Source organism: Cupressus sempervirens, chromosome 3, assembly GCF_028749045.1.
Source record: "Cupressus sempervirens isolate cs-2001-9-10 chromosome 3, ASM2874904v1, whole genome shotgun sequence".
Taxonomy (NCBI): Eukaryota; Viridiplantae; Streptophyta; class Pinopsida; order Cupressales; family Cupressaceae; genus Cupressus; species Cupressus sempervirens.
In genome coordinates, this window is record NC_143120.1 from 346,554,016 (window position 1) to 346,574,218 (window position 20,203).

The following is a 20,203-nucleotide window of genomic DNA, read 5'->3' on the forward strand; positions in this document are numbered from 1 at the left end:
TTCAGGCATTTGTGCCATGATATCACTATAATTGTCTACCATCTTTCTTAGCCTGTATGGGTATGGGACATCTAAGTAGAAACCCTTAAAATTTGGGTCTATCCTCTTTAGCTCATTCTCCACCCTCATGATATCATCAAACTTTCTCAATTTTTCTGTAGCTTCCCCTTCAACTACAATGTTTGTGATCAAATCCTCAAGGCGCAATTCCTTGGTAACAGGCAACACATAACCCCTGATCTCTTTCAAAGTATTTCTCATGAAATTCTCTAGATCATACATTCTATATGGGGCAGTGGATAGGTTATAATGCCTAAGGAAAGCATGAATTTGGTCTAGAGATTCTTTTCCAATTGAATAGTCTCCTATCTTGAAACATCTACACAGAAAGGTGCCTTTATGCAGTCTTGACCCTAAGTACTCCCTATCTACCATGATCAATTGCTACAAAAATTCAATGATTGCAAGCTTAGGAGGGATATATTTTGGCAATACATGAGGTGGTTGGGGACATGCAAAAACTCTCATAAGAGAAAAGGTTTGGTACAAGAAGATATCGCCCCAATTGTGATCTAATCTCTTCTGTTCAGGCAAGAGGATTGTTCTCAATCCAAAATTTTAGGGGCTCTAAAGAAGTTGGGGTCTAACATTCTGATTATTACTGCACTAAAATTATTGAAAAAGGAAATAGAATCAGAGTAATGGTAAAATCTATCCCATACTCGTGTCCATAGTTGTACTGGCAGCTCTCCATTTCCATTAGACGTCTGATCAATGAAATATGGATTGATGTATCCCACATTCTTATATAAAATAAGATGCATTAGCAACAAATAATGATGGAACTTGAAATTCCCCAATTCTCCTTTTTGTGCTAATTCAATCTGCCCTCGCATCTTCTCAATGATGTAAGCCACATAATCATACTCGACGTTGTGGAAGGCATCTTGCACATCTCGGGCTATAATGTACATTGATCCATACATCATATCAGAACCATCACTTCCCACTACCTTGTGGATGCCATACAGAGTTTTCTGAAAGTAATTTTTGAATTTGCCTACAGGCATCATTTTATCTACTTTCTTAGGATGATCCCCCACCTTCTTGAGGTCCACAGGGATATGATGCAACATAGCTTTTCAAGTGTAAGCACTTGTATTTCTCTCAAACCTCCCTTGAAGCTCATTTATGTCAAGTGGGACACTCATTTGACCCTCTAGTCCAAAAGCTTCAACGAACGAAGCATGGTCTAGTGTACACAAAATACTCTCGTCATGTCTGTGGAATGATTTGGTTGCTGGATTGTATGATTTGATTAGGGCTTTCACCAAATCAACATCTACATATACTTTTGGGAAAAATAGTTTTGCCTAAATTTTCCTCTATGGGTTGCAGATAGGGATCTTCTCAAACCTATTATTATAAAAATATCTGAACAACTCATATCCGTTGACACCAGGGCAAATTGCATCCCTACAGAACGCGTATGGGTCTATGAAATCATGATCATTTGCAGAGATGGCATTTGATGAGTCAGGGGATATCTTCGTCCACTCGTCTGCATATTTGTTCGGCTTTCTCTACTGAGCTTTTGCTCCTTTAGAGGTTGATGTTTTTGCAACCTCCATATCTTTAGCTTGAATCTCTTGGACTTCCTTCTTTGACATCTTGACTGCAAACAAAATTTGGAAGCTTTGCAACTAGAAACTGAAAACTCTGTAACTTCAATTTGAAAGCTCTGCAACTTCTCAAATCCTTCATGCTTTGCAAACGGTATTTTGTTTCAGTGTGGTAAGTGTCTTTTATGTCCTATGTACTTCATCAACTTCTTTGCTGCATTGATTTCCTGCACGCACAAGCTTTAATTCGCAGTTCTTCTGTCACCTCATGGAGCATTTACTTGATTATCAGGCTTAGAACTTTATTGTACTTTTTAAAATCTCATTGGTCGAAGCCTTTCTATTTTTTTCCAATTAAAAAACAAATTTTCATGTTATATTTAGGGCTTGCGATCTTTCGCCTTCTATTTGAAATTCAAACCCTTTGTAACCCTGTAGATGAGAATCATGACTTTATGATCTTATGCTCAATTCCTTTTTGTATCAATGGAGAGCCCTTTTATACTCCTTATAGCCTTACGCTTATCAATTTATCGTAAGATTGGAAACACTATCTGCTAAGTTACCGGTACTCCCCTATTTTCCTTCACATCCTGGTACGATACGATTCAGAATCAGAATCGTCCAAAAATCTCTATGGAATCAAATAGGGTTCCATTTTTAAAAAGCATCAAACGAATGTGCTTTTGGAAACTCATATCCGGTCGGTTTTTAGCTGACATGGCACTTTGACTTCAAATTTGCCTCTGGACGTGGCATTTTGACTTGAGTTTTTGTCGAATTTGGGGTTGATGACATTCGCGAACCCTAAAATCTCCCAACTAAAGCGCATTCAACCGCTGTTGTCCACCGCAAATAGAATCATGTGTTTGCCGTAAACCTTTCTTCGCCAGAACAACAGCTTGCCTTCTGTTTAAATACGAAGATGCTTGCGTAGAAGACGTTCAAAGACAGTGCAGACAGGAGTAGTCAGCGACAACAGGGCAGAGTGCAGACGGGTTCTTTTACAGACGATAGTGTAGATGGGTTTTTTTGCAGATGGGTCGAGCAACCTACCTACGTCGACCATCGAGTATGTACTCAGATTTAGGATTTATTATAATATGGACCCTGCTTACAAATTTTAAATTTTTTTATTCAATAGTTATTAAATATTAAACTTCAAAATACTAAATATAGTTTTATAAACAATAAATAGAATTAGTAGATTGAATATAATATTATATATTTTTAAAGTTTCTAAAATATTTGAACTTCAAATTTAAATTGTAAGTTTTTTTAACATATTGATAGAGATGTAATAATAATATTATATTATTAATAATTAATAATTTTTTTTAGTATTTACCTATTGTTTAATATTGTATTATTTAATATATTAATATGTTTTTTTCAACTTCTCTCTTGTAGATAACATAATGGCAACTTCAATTTGTGGACCCAAATTCAAGACGGACCCAAACTCACCATTATGGAAATATGTCACAATAAAAAGTCAAGTAAAAGGAGGTGGAACATTTGTTTGGGAATGCGATTTTTGTCATGTGCAGCAAACTAGCTCCTACAATTGCGTGAAAGCTCATTTATGTGCCATTCCGTAAATGGGTATCAAAGCATGTGTAGGACCGGATGAGGAAGGATTATCACCCCAACAAATAGCAGGATTCATCAAAGAGCAAGAGGAAGCATATGAAAGAGTTGGACGTGCCACAAACCATCCTTTGTTGAAACGAAAAGGAAGTAGTTCAAGATCCCCACCTTCTCCATCTAATAGTGACTTTCCTGATATCATAGTAGAGAACCATCCATTCTTGGGCAGAATTGAAGAAGAACCTATGGCTACGAAGAGAAGGGGCCGTTAGAGAAAGCATTCAAGAATGATGCAAGGGAGATTGTAGATCAAGTTGTTGGAAGATGTGTATATGCAAATGGCTTATCATTCACGCTCACCATATTAGCAGGATATGTTGAGAAATGCGAATGAGGCTCCGCAAGGGTGGGTAGGGCCAGGTTATGAGAAGGTGCGTACCACCTTACTAGAAAAAGAGGTTAAAAACATAGACAATTTATTGGCTTCCATTAGAAACTCATGGAAACAAACAAGGGTGTCAATTATTTCTGATGGATGGAAGGATACCAAAAATCGACCATTGATAAATGTGATTGCAGTGTGCCCTAAAGGGGCAGTGTTTCTAAAAGCTGTGGATTGCGAGGGACACGTGAAGGATGCACAATTTATTGCTGATATCCTTATACAATGCATTGAGGATGTGGGTCCTCAAAACATTGTCCAAGTAATAATAGACAATGCAAAGAATAGTCGAGCTGCAGGTATGTTGATTGAGAGACACTTTGAACACATCTATTGGACACCTTGTGCTGTCCACTCTCTTAACCTAATGCTACAAAAGTTGGGTAAGAAAATAGATTGGATCAAACAAATCTATGCTGAGGCTGAAGAGATCCAGATGTTCATCACAAATCATAACATGTCACAAGCCATTTTTAGATCATTTTCGCAGTTGGAGTTTCTGAAGGTAATTGAAACACTTGAACTTTTCAATTCTGCATTTCACTAGTAATATTAATTTATTTTTTAAATTTGATAATGATCTCTTTGTATTTTGATTTTGATTTTTGATTCTTGAATAGGTTGTTGAGACTCGATTTGCCTCCAACACAATTGTCTTGAGGCGACTTGTGTTGGTGCGAGAGGTACTTGCTGGCATGGTTATTGGTCAAGGTTGGTCTCAATGGAGGCAATCCAATACAGAAAGGGCAACAAATCTAAAGAAAATGATCTTAGAGGACTCTTGGTGGGAAAGAGTGGAATATCTTTTTAGTTTCACCAAGCCCATCATGAGCATGATTTGTTTTACTGACATGGATCACCCATGTTTGGGAATGGTATACGATGGCATTGACTCAATGATTGAGTTAATGAGAGACGTCATCAATAAAAAAGAGAAAGATTTAGAAGAAACTTTCTTCAAAGAAGTTAAGTCAATTTGTGTTGAACGGTGGAACAAAATGACCACCCCACTACATCTTCTTGCATTTGCATTGACTCCAAAATTTTATAGTGATGAAATTCTTTCTCAGCCAACAAGGGTACCACCATACAGAGATGGAGAAGTAAGTGATGGATGTAGAAGAACACTTACTAAACTCTTCCGTGATCGTGAAATGGAGGATTTAGTTACAGGTGAGTTTGTTGATTTTGTATCCTCCAATGGTCAAAGTGTTTCTGCTATCTGTGACAAGTACACGAAGGACGCTCATGCTTGGTGGTACCTTAATGGCTATACATCACCACACCTTCAAACTCTTGCAATCAAACTTTTATTGCAGGTAAGTTTCTCAAATTTTATTCATATTGCAACTCTCTAACACTGCTAATTTCAGATTTAAAGTTAATTTTATAATTGTAACTCTCTAACACTATGACAAACTTTCAATAGGTTGCTAGTTCTTCTTCAGCTGAGCGAAATTGGAGTACATACTCCTTTATCCACTCAGTGAAATGCAACCGATTGGCAGCAAGTAAGGCAGAAGAACTGGTGTATGCGCATTCCAACTTGTGCCTTCTTTCTCATCAGCAAAAACAGTAAAAAGAAGGGAGTTCGAAGTTGTGGGATGTAGATCTTGAATGAACGGATTTTGATTTTGCAGTCGCCACAGCATCTTTACCTTCTGTGGAGTCAAATAGCCACCATGTTTCTAGCTGTGCAAGTGATTCGGAGGGTGCATGTGGTTCCACTAATCTTGATTATTTTGATGACCCATATGATGCTGATTACTAATAGCCTAATTGTATTATTTTATGTTTTAATAGTTGAACCAATGCACAATGAATTCGATATATGATATATGATATCTATCATAACATTCACATTTTGATAAATTGATATGAAACTAGACTTATATTAAATCTGAATCATTATAAATGTGCTAGTGTAATATTTATGCACATTTATTGTAGTTTTAAGTTTTGTTTGACATATTGCCTATTGGTGGATGTAGACAACAATCAGACTGTCATTTGTGATAAAAGATCTGATTAAAACTGCAAATAAGAACTGTATTTCATAGTTTAGTATGCAGAACTTTTATGCGTGAGCCCCATTGGCTGATTAAACTATGGCTGATTAAACTATAATATTTTGAAACAATTTAATATTGATAGCTTGTATTCTAAATTTAATTTTTATTTCTACTTTTCAGGCTGTATACATGCATACATAAATATTTATCAATTTTTACATGTTTTTTGTATGCATGTACCCAAACATACCCAAACCTCCCTCCCAAAAGGTTGCCATACCCACGTATCTGTATCTGTGCTCATACCCGTACCGGCAACTTAGACTATCTGCAATGTTATCTTCAAACCACAAACTTACGCCTGGCAGTCTATAACCATCTTCGTAACATTGGCAATGTGTATTTGAACCTTCACGATCTTACGCTTCAATGGTACTTGTAGCATCGGAAGTCTTTTGTATCTTACCTTCACGATCTTACGATCTTCCATTTCTTGTATCCCCAGAAGACTTTATTGACATGTGTTCAATTCTGCTACGCTTATGCGCTAGGCACCACATCGTAAGATCGTAACACCATATAACCTTAAAACTTTACACCGTAGGATCTCCCGCTTCTGATCTTTGCGTATGGTCGGGGGTCCATAAAAAAGCTTTTATGCTTCTACGCTGCTCCTTTCATCGTAAGATTGTAACACTTGCTGACCTTCATAAGAACACTTACAATGCTGCGCTGCCATCATGTGCGTAAGATCGTAACCCATATAAAATACTTATACGCCTTATGCTTATGTTAGACATCATAACATCGAGAGACCCAACAGCTACCACTTACGATCCTGTGCTAAACCTTTAATTGTAAGATCGTAAAGAGACAAGGAAAGTTTGGGAATTGAATGCGATCTCCCGCTAGACATGAAACCTAGGGTTAAAACCAATCCGATCATGGAATAAGGGACTTTTCAATGATAAGATATATGACACAAATCTTAGAACACTTGGAAGATCCTAGGTTAGGGCAATTTTTTTGAAATGGACTAGGGCATAAACCTGCTAGGTTAGGGTTTTATGAGATAGGTTAGGGTTTTATGAGAAACTTGACAACAATATTTGAGAAGCCCCAACTGCACAATACTCTTCATGACATTTTCACAATATATCTTCAGAATTTTAGCTCAGAGAAAATGCAGGCTATCAAGATCTTTGAGTCCTTAATACTGATCACTGATTTATTCACACATGGTGCTGAATATGTAGTGTAATATGCTGATTTTCTGTTCAAATTGATGATTTACTGCCATTTTTCGCATTTCACAGGGTGCAGCACTGAATCAGGAGATACTAAAAGCATTAAACCCATCAATTGTATTTGTAGAAGAAGCAGCAGAGGTATTGGAACCTCAGTTGTTAGCTGTGCTTGGTCAAAGTGTACAGCATCTTATCCTAATCGGTGATCAGTACCAACTGTCCCCTAGTGTTGAAGTTTATGAACTTGAAAGAAGGTATATTGTTATTTAGAAATTGTGCTCTCTGATTGTGTATGCTTAAATTTCTTCTTTCATGTACAAATAATCAACTTGCGATGCCTTTTTAGGGTGATACAGTGGCTAGCAAGACATGTAGTATAGTTACACCGAGCTAAATTGCCCAGGGAAAATTAGAGAAAACTATTTTTTCAGAAAAAAAATAATTAAACATTTGTAAATTAGATGAAAATGTTTCAGGCATGGCTTTGCAGTTACGCTACTGCCCAGGGAAATTTAGAGCATAATATTTTTTCAAGAGAAAAATGTAATAAACATTTCTAAACTAGATGGACATGTTTCAGGCATGGCTTTGCAGTTTCTCTATTTGAAAGACTTGTGGAGCATAATAAGTTGCCTTTTCAAGCACTATCCTCACAGAGCCGAATGAGAGAAGAGTTTGTGCCCATGATCTTACCGATTTATCCTAATTTGCGAACCAACACTCAATTTGTATCAGGAGAGAGAAACAAAGCACCTATTTGTATGTCAAGTCCAATGTATTTTTGGTCTCATTCATATGGAGAATCTAAACAACGCAGTGTTACAAATGAGGGTGAAGCCAAAATGGTAACTGCCCTTGTACGATGGATGATAGCTGAAGGACAAAATCCTACTGAAATAACTGTCCTTGCTGCATATAATGGGCAGGTAGGAATGCTTTAATATTTACAGAATATTATGTGTGATCACATGTATTTGAAGGCCATCTTAGAAGAATTTTTACAATACTATTGTCCTGGTAATCTTTGGCAGGTAACACTATTACGAGATATGATGAAGGTAATCCCTGAATTTGAAGCCACACAAATCCTTACTATAGACAGATTTCAGGTATGTCATCATCTCTGTATAGAGTTCGTTTCAAGGAATGCTCTATTGGACTCTAATCTGCTAACAAAGAACAATTCCCTTTTGAATGAATTGTCCTAACACCAGTAGACTAGCTCTTATTTTCATATAGTTCTGTTTCTTCACGTCCATTCTAGGTGGTTCGTTAGACATTTTATCTTATCATTGCTGGATTTACTTTTAGCTCTATTGATTTTGGGTATTTACTGACACTTCTATAGTTTCATTTCATTCTAAGAAAACATAGATTTGTTGCAGGGTTCCGAGAATAAAATTATCATACTGTCTTTAGTTCGTTCTAATGATGAAGGAAGCATTGGGCATCTAGCAAAGAGAAATAGGCTGTGTGTAGCAGTTTCAAGAGCAAGGGGAGCAATATATTTTTGTGGGAATGATATGTCTTTGACAAAGAAGTCTGAACATTGGACAGAACTTCTTGATTACTTGGCTAGTAAGAATTGTGTGCGTGACACGATATATCTCCGTTGCCCACGACATCTACTTAGTCCACCCTTTGCAATATCTAGCAAATATGTTGACAACTTCAATCCTCTTTTGTGTAAAAGGACATGCAACAGTAGGCTAAATTGTGGTCACTATTGCCAAAGTACCTGCCACTATGGGAATCATCCAAATTGCATGGAACCTGTACAGTTTGTGTTCAGTGATTGTGGACATGAAATAACAAAGAAGTGTTCAGAGGATGGAGAAATGAGATTATGTCAGGAGAAACTAATGTATACATTTGATTCATGTGGACACAAAAAACTTGTTAAGTGTTGGGAGAAAACAAGGAAAGAGCTGAAATGTAATGAAATTTGTGGCAGTGTTTTAGAATGTGGTCATCCTTGCATGCTGAAATGCTTTGAAAACTGCAAAGCAAAACCTTGTTCCACCTGTACTGAAATACAAAGAATAAAAGCAGAAAAGGAAAGACAACATGAAGCACAACAGTTGAAAATGAAGCTTCAAGAAATAAAAACTGAAATCAAGAGACTAGAGCAATCTTCAGATGATCCGATTTTGGTGAAAGATATAAGTCCAACAGGAGATTCTGCAGCTGATTACTTCCAGGTACAAGCTCTGTATTTTGAATACACAGTGGTTTCTGAAGAAGTGTTCTTTTAATTTCTGAAGTAATTTTAAGCAAATGCTCCTTTTGTAATATAAGGGACAGTCTTTGGTATTAACAAATAGATTTAAAACATTGAGCCACGTGCAAGTCCAAATACTTACTCTATGCCTCTGAGAAATGCCGAAGAACTAAATAATATGAAATAGTCAATCAAATTTACATCAGGATTTTTTTGCAACAATTTTGATGTCTTTAACTTAGTCTTCAATCACAAATTTCAGCATTTGCAAAAAGTTTATGTTCATTTCAGTTCAAATCAATAATATGCATGGAAGGTTCAGTGAAAAATATATTGGGAACAGGAATTTCTATTGCAGAAATGTGCATATTAGGTACACTGACATGATCAACTGCCAGTACCTCTGCTAGAACATAGTCAGAAACCATTAAGAAATGAAAACCATTGATGTTGTCAGCATAAACTTCAACAGGAGGATAAATAGAAACATTACATTGAATTTTAGCAGCAATATTATGTTCCAGATGAATAGCAACTGAGTGAAGAGCCATTTTGTTGCAATTAATAGGACACTAGGACAACAACTAAGACTATCAACCAATATGAATATTTCTAGATTTTCCCAAGTTATGGGTTGCAAACTTGTGATGAACGAAATTGGCAGAGAAAGATTCTAACTGTCTTTTCAAGTTGTCTTCATTGCGAGCCACATACAAGTGAGATGATTGTGCTAGGATATATATGGTTGGTAGACATCTTCAAGAATCCATTTATCTTCCTGAAAATTTTCCTTTCTGTACGTCTTTTGTCAGTTGGGGTAAGCTGTTTGGTCATTCTCATTCACTTGCATCTAGAGAGATGTGGGAGATGATGTGAAAAGAAAAGTGACTCCTTGACTGAAATCTCAAAGATCTCTATGTTTATCTTAGAAGAATTTTGAATTGTATTTTTCCTACATATTTGTGCATAATGCACTATATTGCAATCTTGCATTGGTGGGCCCCTAGACCACTAGTTGCAGTTTCTTCTTGAAACAAATATTTAATATTAGGCTTTATTTACACAAGCAATTCCTATGTGGCTCTTTAATTAATGAGTTCTACCTTATGGTGCTTATATTGAACCTGAGATAGATTTTAGGCTTTGGCTATATTCCACCGAGTTTTCGGGATGGGGACAAGAAGACATGTTTCCAGTATGGGGATGCTTTTGGGCCCGTTTTTAGTGGGATGATAGGGGATGACCATTAACAAACAGGGGGATTTTATAAGAAAAACATAGAGAAGTTTTAAATATGCATATCACAGCATCGATGAAGCATTCATCATGGATATTGTAGATGCTTAATAACTTAGAAGGATTTGGAAAAGTGTTTGTGATTCATTATTGTAGAAATTTTCATTCTTAATGTGCATATACATTATATATAAATTGTAACAAAAATGCCCAAAAGGTCCAAGTTTCAACCATGAAATGACAAATTGTAAACAACAAACAGAGGGCCAAAAAAAATAGTATTATATCACTGTCCATATTCAACAAATGGTAGGTCTAGGAGTTTAAATGAAGTAGATTTGATGCCCTAATCTCCTCTTTCAATTGCTGCTCTCTCCTTGACCAGACAATGCTTCTTCTCTTCGCACTCTTCTCCTTTGCAATGTGAAATTGAAAAATTTCCCCTTTTTTGGGGTTATTTTATGTTTATAGTATGCTTTTGTATTGTTTAATGTGGTTTAGGTGCCCTTTTTGGCACAATTAGCCCTTTTCCCAAATTAAAGAATGTGTTCTTTATAGAAAAAAATTAGCCTACCAAGTGTGGCTTGGGTTGTAGGGATGGCCGAGAGACTCCTTTAAGATGGCCAATGGATGCCTTGGAGTCCCTTGGTCGTCTTGGTGACATTGCGGAGAATTTATTATTCCTACACACATATAGAACTGTTCCTCTGTTCGTAAATAGTAAATTAGTAATAATCAACGATAACAACTTCCAATCTATCGGTAAACCTTAGTTGTCGATTCGTGACACGAATCCGATTCGGGCACGTGAATCGGATCCGTGGATTTGGGATTTTTTTTTTTCCCCAATTATGATTCATGGAGGATTCGTGCACATATATATGCATTATATATACTAAAAAACAAGAGAAATATACATAATTCTAAAACTAAATCATTTCATAGTATGAATCTATGATTCTAGTATGCATTGATGAATCTAGTATACTTGATCAATGATAATTAATCTATTTTCACGATTATAAAGAAAATCAACACATTCGCATTGAATTACTGAAAGTGAAAGTTTGTAACATTCAAAATATAGATCATCAAACTTAAAGTTTGTAACATGATTTACTCATAAAAGAGTCAAGAGTCATGACTAAAGTTTTTGATTTAATCATCAAATGGATTTTCAAGAAAATCCGCATCAGAGGGGTACTGATGAGCTGCAAGTGCTGCATCTGTATCAGTAGAGGAACCCAAACCACTAGTAGTAGAGGGGATTGTTAACTCAGAATCCTCCTCCTCATCATCCACATCAATCAAAGTGGATCTAGCAAGATCTCGGATGGTCATATCTAAATCAGGAGTCTTGGGTGCTACATCCCAAAGCGATTCGGGCCCCTTCTTGTACTTAGGATCCTTCCGTGACAACAATCGCAAATTGTTGTGAATGAATACAAGGTCTTTTGAATTTTTTGGAGCCAACCGGTTGCGTTTGACTAAGTGGATAAAGGAGTAAGTACTCCAATTTCGCTCAGCTGCAGAAGAGCTAGCAACCTAAAGAGAAATTAAAAATTATCAATACAACAATCAAGATAAATAAATTAAATAATAAATTCAAGGAATTGAGAGTGTTAACCTTAAGTTTAATTTTACAAACTTACTTGGGATAGGACCTTTATGGCAAGAGGTTGGAGGTACATGAAGGCTTGCCCATGAAAGTACCACCATTTGATGGCACACATCCTACTTTGGTCTGCTATGGCAATAGGGTGGAAATCCTCACCTGAGTTGAAGGCAGCAAATTCACTCCTCACAATTGCCCCAATCTCTGGATCTAGGAATATCTTGGCTAGTGCCCTCTTATACCCATTTGCAACCTTTGCATCTCTAAATGGTGGCACTCTACCTAGAAGGCGAAGTACATCTGCACTATAGTACCTAGGGATAACAAAAGACAATTGAACACTATCAAATATCAATAGCACAAACATTGGATAAAATAAGCACAAGCATTTGATAAGAACTATAGTACCTCAGGGATAGAGCATATGCAAGGAGGTGCAAAGGTGTGGTCATCTTGTTCCATCGATGATGAACGATTTTTTCCACCTTCTTGTAAAGGGTGTCCTCAGGATCATTCTCCCTCCTCTGTATGACCTAGGATATGAGATATGAATAATAATTATAATTAGTGAATATGTCAATTTAAACTTTAGAATCTAGATATCTCTCAAATAAAAAATTGTTGTAAAAGAGCGTAGAACTTATCATTTTAAGTTTTTCGAGCATAGTGTCCATGAAATCATAAATATCCCCAAGGCATGGCTCATCACTGTTTGCAAAGCGAAGCATTGCCATTATTGGATCGGTGATTTCCAACACATAACTCACAAGACCCCACCAATCATCATCTAGTATCATTCTTCTCACATTTAAGGCCCTTGCTGTATTGGAATTCTTCCAAATGCCCCATTGGGGGCTAATGACCATATGTTTCAATGCTTCTTTTACCTTCACAAGTAGTCTCAAGACGATTGTGTGAGAGGCAAAGCGGGTTTCAACAACCTAAGAACATCTTAAACTCAAGTTAGTAATACATTTAAAAATTAAAACATATTAATGTAAACAACAAAAAAAATTATGGAATCCAATGATATTCAATTATATATTAAATATACAAATTTACCTTCAACAATTCCAAGTCCGAGAAACTCCTAAAAATTGCTTGTGACATGTGGTGATTTGTCACAAGCATTTGAATCTCTTCAGCTTTCTCATATATCTTTTTCACCCAATCTATTTCGGTGCCAATTGCTTTCATCACTAAATTGAGAGAGTGGACGGTGCATGGTGTCTAAAAGATATGATCATATCTAGACTCTACAATTATCCTTGCAGCCTTGCAAACTTTTGCATTGTTCGTGACCACTTGGACAACATTATCAGGACTCACTGACTCTATGGCATCAATGAGAATGTGTGAAATAAATTCTGCATCTTTCACTTGCCCTTCACAATCAACTGCCTTCAAGAACATTGCCCCCTTAGGGCATACAGCAATAACATTGATCAATGGACGGTTTCTACAATCTTTCCACCCATCCGAAATAATAGACACACTCGATTGAACCCAAAAATCTTTTATTGGTTGAAGTTGAGCCTCTATATATTTCCTCTCATCATGTAATATGGTAGTGCGCAACTTCTCATAACCAGGTGGTTTGCAACCATGGGGTGCATCATTTATTGCTTCCACCATCTTCCTAAAATAAGATGATCTCACAAAATTAAATGAAACACCATTTGCAATTAAACAACGTCCAATTTTGTGATCAGCAATGTCTCTCTTTTCATTTTGGAATGCCCTATCTAGTGGGCCTCTCTTGTGGGTGAGTGGAGATGGGTCTTCAACTTCATCATTTGTAGTTGGCATAGGCAAAAAAGGATGTGTTCTTATGTTTGTTTGATTGGATGATGGTGTTGGTGTATTTGTTCTTTTGGAAGCACCACGTTTCTCTTTTGCAACTGCTCTATCAGCATCATCCTGCTCTTTTGCTAACGTTGCTATTTGTGCAATTGGTAATCCCTTTTTATCACTACCCTGACACATGTTAATTCCTTCACCGCAGGGCCCAAAAAATGTAGTTTCACTTGGGAATAGGAGCTTCTATGTTGTATATTGCAATAATTACATTTCCATATGTATGCCCCACCCCCAGGACATTGTGTGACTCTTGTTGTGTGTTTGCATAAAGGAGACCCCTTATCAATTTTGAAGCGTGGTGATGCAGCCGCACCCCCACCCTTTGAGCCTTGACTACTCATTGTTCTATTCTTGCAATCTAAAAAAAAAAATGAAAGAAAACCATGCTTCACACTTAACACAAAAACTTGAAAATTTGGAAAATTAAAAATAAATCAATAATCTATGAAAGAACTCAAGAATATGGTTGAAATGCATACCTTAAACACTTCTTGCAAGGTATTTGGAGCTCCACAACCGATCTCCTTCGAATCCAAGCACTTTACTTCAAACTAGCAAGTATTAGAGACTAGCAAGTATTAGAGAGCAAAATAGAGAGTAAATGAACTTGCATTTTGACTTAGAGGGTCATTTTTAGGGTTTAGGGCCTTTAGGCAAAAAAAAATCATTAAAAAACTCGAATGGGCCCACTTTTTTATTTGTTTTCTTGGGCTTTGCCGCAGATTCGTGTGGATCCGCAAGTGGATCCTCGAGGATCTAGGCAGGATCTGTAATCCTGCCTATGGCTCCGGCCCGGATTAGACCTGAATTCGGATCCAGGGTTGGATGCGCGAATCCGGTAACTTAGCGGTAAACACAATAAACCAGTGTTACAGGGAGACTTGTCTTGGAGATAGAGACGCATCTCCGAGATTTTTTGGGTCTCCAGAGACCTCAAAAAAGGTTAGAGACTTTGTGATGTCCTGGAGTCTCTGAGTCTTCGAATCCAAAGAGTGAAGTCTCACCGGAGTCTCTTGATAGAAAATATATGTAACATATAATATTAAATTATTTTCTGTATTTTGGCTCTCATTTTAATGTTTTTCAATACAACTTTAACGATTTAATCATTTCAATAATTTTAATATTTTATTTAATATCTTAAAAAACAATAGAAACACTTTTAATTTTTTAATATGTATTCCATAATCCAACCCAACAAGCAATAGTTAGAAATATTTAAAATTTTATTTAGATTAGAACTTGGTATCTAACATGGAGAGTGATGTTTTCTTTTGGAGAGCATGATCCCTGAAGACCTTGAGATGGATGATCACATTCTTGTAGAGGAGATGGTAGTATCATCATCATACTAGATACTAGATAGATTTCTGATTTTTGTTTACAGTACTAAGTTTTTTCATTTTTGTTTGCATATTAGTGATTTAGCATCAAACTATATTTTTTTGAATTTAAAATTTGAATATGTAATGACAATCAAGCAATTATTAATCTGATATGATGATGATCATATGTGATATTCAGAAATAAGATATGACTTCAAGATACAATAATGTGATTATGTGAGTTTAAAACTATTTGACTCTATATTAATGTGACATTAGTATTAGTGTTTACCCCTGTCTCCTATTTTGAGTCAAACTCCTACTTATCAATTGATGAGCTTAAGGGGCTTTCTAATGAATGGTTCATAAGGTATAACACTTGGTGAAGGTTTTGCAAATGGGGTTACAAGTAGAGTCGGTTTAACCATGGAGAAAACTCCCTAGTTAAGCACACTCAAGTTGGAGTAGTATTGGGATGGGTGACCTCCCAAGAAGTCTTGGTGCTTCACCTCTATGAGCATCACCTAGATCCAATGAGTGCTAAGTGTTCCATTTAGTCTCATGAGAGATGAATTTGTGTGAATTACTACTCATGAAACATGGGTTAATGAGTTTGACTCAAAAACTACACAGTTAAATCTTGATAGCAATATTACAATTTGACTTGTTTTGAAAAATATCTCCTACTTAACAATAAACATTGACCGTAGATATAAACATGAAACCACAAAGCACTGATACAAAGAACACCAAGATTTACATGGAAACCCAAATTGGAAAAAGCATGGAGAAGCTAATTCTTATGAAATGAATACTTGTTAGGGTGACAATGGTTAAGGTGATTTTACCAAAGACTCATTGATGATTTTGCTCACTATTGGTTGGCTCACTGCTGGTTGGGCTACCTGCCCTTATATAATGGAGATAATAAAATGGATACAACAAAACATGAACTGACAAAGTTCCACAATTAAGCTCTATTGCCACAACTACTGGTAGATTTGAATGATGACCTTATCATTGAATGCAACTATCTGATCCATCAGTATTAGTATATAAGCCTCTTCTTGAACTGCCAGGAATTTTTCTGCTCACATACACCTGTTGATGTGAGTTCTAGTCCACTACAACATGCAGAATCAAGCATTCAATGTTTTGAAGGGAAACACCAAATATTGAACTCTCTTTTTTATATAAAGTCACTTCTCATGCTAAGCCTGCAAAGTAAGATCATAAGGTGACTTCAAGGTTCTTTTACTATGGATACCCACTTAGTGGAAATGATGTGATTTCATGAAACAAGAGGACTTACACTAGTTCATTCAAGATTTGTCAACTTGACTCTAATGATTTGGCTTTATAATGCGCAATGAAACTATGCTTGGATTTTCAACTCTTGGATTCTAACTTAGACCTTAACTTCTGCTACTACTTTTGCTTCTAACAATTAATGTACAGACTTGGAGTCTACTTGGTGTAATCTCATCAGTAACTCCAACTACCTAGTGCAAGCTTCTATGGTAGATACTAATGATTTTCATATCAAGTGAATGCAAACTAAAGATTCCATATCAATTGAAGTTATGGGTTTTTATCATTGACTTACCACACAAGGCAATTCTTACAATTTTTAAGAAGCTAATGGCTTGAATTTGTAACAAGTGAACATACACAATTCCTTCCATCCACACAAACTAAATTACTCAGAGAAAAACCTAGTCTAACAACTTGAAGTGAAATCTGATCTACAACTTGGAATGAAAATGAATTCTAAACGAGAGATTTAAATAAGCATGCAATAATGTAAACTTGATCGCAACAATTCACCACGAAAGACACAACAACAAAAAGTAGAGAAAATTTGACATTATATTAGCAACAATTCTCAAACAACCTCTCCTACAAATGAGAGGGGTTGGAGTTTTGGAGTTTATGTAGGAGCCCAAATTATAATGAACAGACAAGATTGATTTAAAAACAAGGTCCTAGTTAAATCCATTACAAATCCTAATTAGGGCAACCAAAAGTAGCCAATAGAAAAGAAACACCACAAAATAAGCCAATAAAAACATTCAAAGGCTTGGGGATGAATAAGAAGCAAGGAAGCCACATAGTCGTCATACTAGTCATCATGAAAAATGTAGACTTACTCCATCTTCTCCCTTATAAAAAAATCAAGCAACTTAAACAAAAGTTTACTAAGTTCCTCCATGGCAATACTATCAAGGTTTTCGTGTTGCATCTCCATGACCTCCAACTGCTCCATGCACACTTCTAGTGTGCTATCCCAATCCGAAGAATGTCACTGAAGATTATTAATAGGGAAATGAGTGAGGGAAAGCCATTCAAGTGAGTCTCCTCAAGAGAATCCATGCCTGTGAAATAAACTAATTCAAACCTCTCTATTAACTTTTCCAAATCTAACTCACTAGTAGCATGAAAATCAAGATTGAGAAACGTCTTGATTGAAATAAGGACCTTTGAATGTATGCCCAAGACAATATCCTCAATATCATTGTATTGTGTGTGAGCATGCTCATATGTAGTCTTCTTGGTTATGAATGAGAGATACTAATAGCCAAAGTTATAGGTACCCCCCTATCAATGACTCCATCTTGCATCAGGACCGATGTGGGAATAACTCTTAATGCCTTGAGACAAGGAATGACGTTCTGATTGATGGGCTCAAATTGCTTCCATATTGTTTCTAATCCCTGTGCCTTTTCTATAATTATGGTGGTCTTGCCATGTGTTCGAACCATTTTTGCGAGAAAAGCCTCTACTTGTTCGACTATTTCCTGCCCATTTCCTCACTATTTTGCAAGCACAATGAGAACAGTAGGAAGTAGGAACATATGAGACAAATGACGTGTCCTCATGCCTCACTAGATTCACATATTTGTTTATGATCTCTTTCAGCATCAAGTTTTTTGTCTCCAACTCATCATTTTTTTTTGTCAGTTTACGCATTCTTTCTTCTATAGCATATGTATTGCCCATGAATTCCTCAAACTCTTTATCTGTAGTTGTTTGTCCAACATTGAATGAGGAGGTATGGTAATCATTAGGAGTGATCTCATCCCCATTCTTGTCTCCTATAGTAACAACCAAATGCACAATGCGAGACCATGTCTCATGCCTTGTGATCCTATGAATCTTTTTTACTGGTTCAGGTTCCCTTGTCTTCCCAATTCTGCGAAAAAATGTGTCAGTATCTTTAATAGGAAGAACCTTTTCTTCCCTTCTTTTCTTCATGCCTTCCTTTAGCCACTCAAGAACCTTAGATAGGCCCATATTGTCATTCATCTGCTTAGTCTCAATGCTGAATTACCCCATCATCCACCTCCTGAATGGTGGGATTAGGCCTCATGTCATCACCCATATCCACTACCAACTGCATTGTAGGGAGGATGGCAATAACTCTATATCCTGCTCAACTGAATGCGTGGACAAAGCTGCCTCCTTACTGCCTTGAGGTAATATCTTTGTATCTTCTCCTTGCACTGAATCATCATGCAAAACATGTGTCTCTATCTCCCTAGTTGATAAATAACTAGGAATACAAGTAGGTGTGGTAAGCTTGTCCCTTTGGCTCTTGGACACTCGATGCTCTTGATGCCTCCCCTACCTTATCCTTTTCCTTCAAAACTTATCTTGCATCTTGAGTATGCAATGTTGAAGTGCTAGCAGTTCCCTCATTGCCTTTGGAGGAGTCGTCCTCCTTTTGCATCTTTATCAACTCAGATGTGCAACAAACTTGTGAGCACCATTTTGTAACATTCAACAATAGAGATTCATAAAAAACATATATCTTTCTTAGCTCAATCCACATTCAATTGTAGACTATTTAAACTTTTGTGTCTCCTTTGCGATTCAATTAGCTAAGAGGAACACTTCCATGATCAGCGATACGGAGCACAAAGTGTTTGAGCGTCCTAAGTACTTTTGTGTTTCAGTTTGCAAGAATGTGTGCAGAAAAGCTTCCCTTTATCAGGGTACAACTTGACCATAGGGGACACCTCGGAGCTTTGACATCAAAATTCTAAAGGAAATTTGACTTCAACTCTCAAAATAACTCAAATCTGACATAAGAATTTTGCTAATCCTTATATTGTAAGGTTCTATAACTTATAACTGCAAGCTTTATCCATGTTTTCACATGAATATTTTAGATTTCCCTAATTTTATATAGCTGTCCCCAAAATTGGAAAAACTATTTGTTGTCGTGGAAACTCGTCCCCTTGTCCCCTGTAATACCCATCCCGAAAGCTTGGGGTAACCTTGCACTATAAAGCTTACATCTAAGGAGTTGGAAGATCCAAGCTGCCTTGGGGGAAGGTTAATGCCATAATTGAAGGGAAAAGTGGCTACCTAATACACCAAATTTTTTATGAGTTGGCCTAAAAATGGTCATGGTAAACTTTAAATTGCTCAACAGCAATTATTACCCACATCCCATGCCTTATCTCGCTAGTTTGATCCTTCTAATCTTTGAAAGCTTTTACAAATGCAATTGATAAAGTCTATGGAGACCGCACTATTTTGGTGTCCTTGAGCCAATTCCTTGGTTTCCATGTTTAGGAGTTTGAAAGGGGTCAATACAATAAATAATGAAACCATAGAAAAATAACAAATTTTCTATCAACCAAATCAAGGACAAATTATTCCTCTGCAAATGACCTCTTTTATCCAAGCATCCCTCTTTCTTGTCACTTACAAACATGTAAAATACTGAAATCTTCTTTGCTAAAAGACTTTACAAATTTCTAAGATCCTCAATTGTTAAACCTCTGTGAGAAACTTGAATAATGTCCCTTGTAAACAGCCAGGGAGGGATATTTCACCCCAAAACTGATCTTACACCTAGATGAACCAAGTTTGATCTCCTAGATCGAAAGAGTTCCATTTAGAGAAAATAGAATAAATTGCAAAATACTAAATGAGCTCACACACCACCTTTTTGTGATCTTTTCCAAGAACTTTCTGAAAAGCACAATATAAGATCACTTTATCATTATCCTAACTTTTAAATA

General features: G+C 36.5%; 2 protein-coding genes across 2 annotated transcripts in view; both read left to right on the forward strand.

Annotated features, from left to right (window-relative positions):
* LOC149566404 (uncharacterized) overlaps positions 1–20,203 on the forward strand; it is a 73,954-nt gene that overhangs the window by 30,268 nt on the left and 23,483 nt on the right. The window contains exons 4-7 of the mRNA XM_089819765.1: positions 6,983–7,167; positions 7,494–7,839; positions 7,945–8,022; positions 8,299–9,114. Of these exons, the coding sequence (XP_089675891.1) occupies positions 6,983–7,167; positions 7,494–7,839; positions 7,945–8,022; positions 8,299–9,114 (1,425 nt within the window). The remainder of the gene's footprint in view (positions 1–6,982; positions 7,168–7,493; positions 7,840–7,944; positions 8,023–8,298; positions 9,115–20,203) is intronic.
* Positions 3,457–5,518, forward strand: LOC149566405 (uncharacterized). Its single transcript, XM_089819766.1, has 3 exons — positions 3,457–4,159; positions 4,275–4,973; positions 5,084–5,518. The coding sequence occupies exons 1-3, from the start codon at positions 3,587–3,589 to the stop codon at positions 5,231–5,233; spliced, it is 1,422 nt and encodes a 473-aa protein (XP_089675892.1). The 5' UTR covers positions 3,457–3,586; the 3' UTR covers positions 5,234–5,518.